Consider the following 6,000-nt stretch of genomic DNA (forward strand, 5'->3'; position numbering starts at 1 on the left):
GCAGTCGTAAAAACAGAACAGTAGCTTCAACATTCTCACAATCTCTGCAGATGTTGCAGGTTAATGAATAATGCACTCTCAAGTTTACAACATATAATATAGATAATTACATGTGTCATTCCTGTGACCTTGGAAAAACAGATTTCCCGCAACTGCTGGGCAGAACCAGCACTTTAACTATCCTTACTGTGAAGGAGAGTGATTGTGAGTATCATAGACTACTTTATGAGTTGGAGTACTTTTAATATGTACGCTTTACAGTAAGAGTTTTTCTTTATAATGATTCTGGTTCTGAGTTACTTTGACAGTTTATACAGCAACTCTACACCAACATACTGCTATATCACAGTAATCTGACAGGTATTTTAAAGTCCGGTGTGGAGATTTGACTCACTCACTGCAGGGGATGAAGTAGGATCTTGTCTTTGAGCCCTTGTGAACTTTAGACACACAAAACACAAATTCAGAAATAGATATGGAGGTAAAACAAGGTGTACTGTATTCAGGAAATTTGATATGATATATTAAACGACTAATATAGATTAATCTACAGATTATTTTCTCACTCAATCATTTAGTCTGTAGAATGTTAAAGCTTTTATGATTATTATTAATAATTATTATTTTTCCAAAAGTTAAGGTATTCATTGTACTATCACTATAGGATGTGTAAATATATAAACATTCACATTTGAGAAGCTGAAACAAGTTAATTTTAGTCATTTTTCAAAAACTGTTGTCGATCACTTTTCTGTAAATCAACTAATCAATAAATAGACTAATAATTTCAGCTCTAACATTGTAGTGATAGTACATTGTTCCTTTCTTATCAATAATAAAGTCGTTAATAAGAGGAAATAAGATAACAACCAGAGGCTGATGGTGGTTACAGTTAAGTATTAACTTAATGTTGAGTTTTAACGAATGACAATGTTATCACTTTATGAGTTCCTGTCATGATGTGTTGCAGCTGATATAAAGAGCAGAAAATAACCTGGTGATGTGGTGAACAGTGTTTTTCTGAGTGTTCAGATCAAAATATGACAAAAAAAAAAAAGACAGAATGCACCAATGATTCTGATCATCAGGAAGTAAATATACAAATCAAATATTAGTTTCTCTTGTCTATAACGTATAGAACAGATGAGATGATCTTCGGTGAGGTGTCCGTTATGAGAGCACTAATTTATTGCCCCCATTATCAACTTCACCCTCTTATCTTACAAAGCTGATTCTCCAGTTAGTCAATAAAGATGATGGACTCCGATACATGACGCCTACTTCACCAGGTCAAAGTGTTAAATAAAAGGTATTGTGATGCAGTGCTTTACAGTCTTTATTTATTAAATACTTTCCACCAGATTTCAGTAAATATGGTAGATTGTTGAGTCACAACAAAAATGAAGTGCATTCAATTTGTATCAAATGCTTCCTAAAATAACCTAAAAGACCTCTGATGGTGTCCTGTGGTGTCTGGCACCAGGGCGTCTTATAGTGGATCCTCTGGGTCCTGTATGTTGGGGGCTGGGGCCTCCATGGATCAGATCTGCTCCAGCACATCTTACAGATGCTCGATCTGATTGGGATCTGGGAAATTTGGAGGCCCGGTCAACACCTTGGGCCCTTTATTGTGTTCCTCAAGCTGTTCCTGAGCAGTGTTTGCGGTTTGTCAGGGCACATTGTCCTGCTGGGGGGCCACTACCATCGGGTAGTGTTGTTGTGATGAAGTGTAGTCTTTCAATACGCTGCAGACCAAAGGAATTACAGCTCCTCTGCTCTGAGAAATTGCCAGGCTCTGAACAAAACACTATTGATCACGTGATACCTTCCGCACCACCACCCATATGGAAATTCTGATTAATGGGGCAGATACAAACAAACCGTCAAACAGATCTCACAGCACACTAGAAACAAACACTACACAGTTAATTAATTATGTTTTTTCTTTTTCTTTCCTATCAATCTGGCTTTTATAAGAACAGATGGATAAATGTTTCTTGATAAATGTATTGTTCATTCCTGTTTTGCTCACTAAGTGATGTAAACAACCGTTCCAAAGTTCAGACTCACCTGTTTTATTGACGTTTTTCCTCTATCCTTTAATAATGGCTCTTTTACAATAAAACAAACGCATAAAACAGTACAATTCAGACACCAAATATATGATTGACGTTTGAAAGAATTAAATGATTTAAAATGTATTTCAGTCGATGTCCGCTCAGTGTTACAAGCTAGGGAAGAAAATTGTTGCAGGTCGTTCATCAGTATGCAAGAAACACCCACTAGGTGACTCACAGTCGAGGAGACCCATTTCCTCTTTTTTCAACTAAAGCCATCGTGTTCTTTACTCGATGGGGCAAAAAAAAAAGAGACACGAAGGGACAGAGTAGAGAGACAGAAAGACAAATCACAAAAAAAAAAAAAATCACAGCGAGGTTGACACTAAAGGAAAAGTGGTAAAGCTATAAAAGACGGACAGACAGACACCAGCAAGTACTTATAGATATCACGGGTGGATATGTCCAGGATGGATGTCATAGAAGTGTTTAATGGTATTTTGTTTCCTGGACATCTGCACACCCAGGATTCCTTGGAAATTGCTCTAAAATTTCCATTTCAGGACACGGATATCCTCATAGCCTCCTATCCAAAGTCAGGTAAGAAGAGAACACGAACGGATCAGGATTCTCGAGTGAGTTAAAGCGTGATGGAAGTTACCATGTTGAGTGCCTCATTGCAGAAATAACGCCTCATTCCATTTAAGTATGTGATACTACTACGGCTGGCATTATCTTCAGAGTTTCTTTTTGTTTTTGCTGTTTTTATGAACAGATTTAATAAAAAAAGTTGATGTCACAGATGCTTCTCTCGTTTCTCTCAACAGGCACCACATGGATGCAGGAAATTGTGACCCTCATATCCAATAGAGGAGACCCACACTTGTCCCAAACTGTCCCAAACTGGGCTCGGGCTCCTTGGCTTGAGCAACATTATTTTGCCGCTGTACTGGAGGCTTCATCCATCACACCTCGAGTCATCACCACACACCTGCCTCATCACCTGCTGGGCCCGGCCCTCCAGAGCTGCAAAGCCAAGGTCATACATATAAGTTTAGGCAACTGTTCGGACCACAGTCTAAGTTCCATGTAGAGATAGAACAATAAATCAGCAAGGTCAATATACAGGCTGCGATTAGTTAGCGGTGTTCTGTAGCTGTATAGGTATCTTGGTCGATAAGTGTCAAGATTTGGAAGTACAAACATCTAAAGGGGCTCTATGTCACAATTTGTAGTCATTTAGATGTATTAATCACTTTTTTAATGGCCGTATGAGAGCAGATTGTAACGTGATGTGAAAAATGAGAGCTTCCACCACCTTTGTGACTTTATGCACATTCTCTGTGTCATCTCAGCTCCTCTCCGCTCCGCTTACAGAGAGCAACAGTAGCTAACGTTAGTTTAGAAATGGAGTCCGCTGATGTAAACTCCCACACAAAGCAGTCTACATTTGATATACTATGAACTGGGACAAGCTTAATCTTTTACTGACTTACTTATCAATGTGGTAGTATGGATTTTAGCACAAAGCATAGAAACAGTGTCACCATTGCATTCTTTGTCCACCAGAAAGTGCAGATAAGTTGATTTTTCAGCTGTAAAATGTCCTGCTCTGTATGTGTCTTGGTTAAAATTATTTTAAAAAACAAATCTAAAGGTTATGGATAAAGAATTATTGTGTTGTATTATATGCGATTACATCAAAAAATTGTCTAAAGAAGGGCTTGGGTCTGAAACGTCACACGTGGAGGTAATTCATGTTAATGGGAGCATTATCTAGTGTGCAGACTCTGTGGGGCCAATATATTGTTATCAGAAATTGTCAAACTCACAAATATCAATAGTACAGTACAAACACTCTCTCACTGTTGCTCTGTGTCCTCTCACAGGTCATCTATGTGAGCAGAAATCCCAAAGATGTGTTGGTGTCCTTTTATCACTTCCACAAAATGGCCAACTTCCTCCCTGAGCCCGGCACATTTCCAGAGTTTTTAAATCGATTCCTGGAGGGCACATGTGAGTTGACGTCAGGAAAAAAGATACATTTTTTAATGTCTTGTAACGATAGCTGACTTCATGTAATTTGATGAGATGTTCAGTATATTGTCACATTCATTTGTTTCAGTGTCGTACGGATCCTGGTTTGACCACGTTAAAGAATGGACCAGTCAGACAGCAACGATGAGCAATCTGCTTCACATCACCTATGAAGAGATGTCGCTGGTAAAGGAGAATGATTCTCATGGATTGTTTTCACAGTCGATTAGTCTATATAATGTCAAAAATTCCTAAAAAAAAACATCCCTGAGCTCAAAGTCAAATCTAGACATTTAGGAACCAGCAGTTTGACACAAGTGACTGAACTGATTCATCGTTTATCAAAATAGTTGGCAAATAATTTTCCTTCAATCGATGTATCATTGATCAAATAAGTGTTGCAGCTCTATCTGTTAGTAGAGGTTTATTCATGGTGTAAATTGTTTACATTGCAGTAGTTTGCTCAAACTGAGCTTACCTTCAAAACACAACCTCAAGTCTTACATCAGATGAAATGAATATTTATGTAGCATTTTAAAAAAGCTGTTGCGCACTACTCACATGCAACAGTCATTTCACTGTAGCGATCCAAATTTTATTTCACTGATTGCTTCTTTTTTTAAATGATATTAAAATCATTATTGTCTTCGTCCTGCTATCAGGACCTACATGGCACCATAAAGAGGGTGAGCTCTTTCCTACAATGTCCGCTGGTGGAGGACGAGGTCAACAGCTGTGTGAAACACTGCAGCTTCAGCAGCATGAAAGACAACAAGATGGTCAACTACACCCTGAACGCTGGAGAGATAATGGACCACAGCAAAGGCTCCTTCATGAGAAAAGGTAGGGCTCTGATTGATTATATGCAGATAACTCAATCTTGACGATTGACCGTTTGCCTGTGTCTCACAATGTATGGTTCAAATATTAAGCATTAAGTGAATAAGCATATTTCCAAAAATGTCAACCTATTCCTTTAAAAGGGTTTGTTCACAAACGAGTCAACAGGTCTATATTGAAAATCATGATCAGCTGAGAAGAACAAAAATGCTTTTTCGTGCTTTAATTATTAAAATACCCTTATTTGACATTTAATAAACTATAATACTCCTTTTTGCTTCACTACTTGTTCCCTTTCTACGATTCAGGTAAGATTGGAGATTGGAAAAACATGTTCACAGAGGAGCAGAATCAATATTTCAGAAGTGTCTTCAAGTCCAAGATGCAGAACTGCACTTTAGAGTTTGTGTGGGAGGAGCAAGATAAAGAGGAGACACACGGCTAATGAACGAATCCCACTGAAGAACAAGGAACTGCGAACAAAGCTAGATATCATGTCGCATCCCGTGAGATGGATCACAGGTGGATGGTTTTCTCCAAGTTGTAGTTTAGATACCAGCTGTATAAAGCCTACAAACATGCAGTGAAACGATGTAAAACTTCAAATGTTACAGGAAACGCTTGGAGACATGCAACGTTCACACCCTTCAATGCCTCTTACTGTATGTCTATCGCTGTCTTGCTTTCATTAAGGTGTCTGTGCATGATGCATTCAATGTTTTGATGCGATATTCTGTTTGTGTGAATAAAAATTGGATCAATGAAATCTTCTTACGGTTGACCATGATTGATGTTAATGATTTGCTGTTTGGTGCAGAACGAGTGGCACTTAAGGTTGCTAATGTGCAGTACGAGCAAATACAATAAATTGACAGTCACGTATGCAGCACAACAACGAGTAGAGGGGGAAGGACAGGTCAAAGGTTTTCATATAAAGCTCCTCATCCAGAGGGCTGAGCCGTCCTTGTGCGTCCTGTCACTTCACACGCCCAAAGAAAGGTGTTGTTACCCTCCAGTTTCCATGCACTGGAGAGCTATAATCGAATCCTATTGTGTGTGTTTAAGA

General features: G+C 38.6%; 1 protein-coding gene across 1 annotated transcript; it reads left to right on the forward strand.

Annotated features, from left to right (window-relative positions):
* Nucleotides 1-2,518: 2,518 nt before the first annotated feature.
* sult5a1 (sulfotransferase family 5A, member 1) lies at nt 2,519-5,379 on the forward strand (the record flags this gene model as incomplete). Its single annotated transcript, XM_084372905.1, has 6 exons — nt 2,519-2,657; nt 2,885-3,096; nt 3,947-4,073; nt 4,183-4,280; nt 4,757-4,937; nt 5,243-5,379. 6 exons carry the CDS (start codon nt 2,519-2,521, stop codon nt 5,377-5,379), a joined length of 894 nt encoding a protein of 297 aa, XP_084229031.1.
* Nucleotides 5,380-6,000: the final 621 nt, after the last annotated feature.

Source organism: Pagrus pagrus (genome assembly GCF_965226575.1).
Source record: "Pagrus pagrus genome assembly, chromosome: 1".
Classification (NCBI taxonomy): domain Eukaryota; kingdom Metazoa; phylum Chordata; class Actinopteri; order Spariformes; family Sparidae; genus Pagrus; species Pagrus pagrus.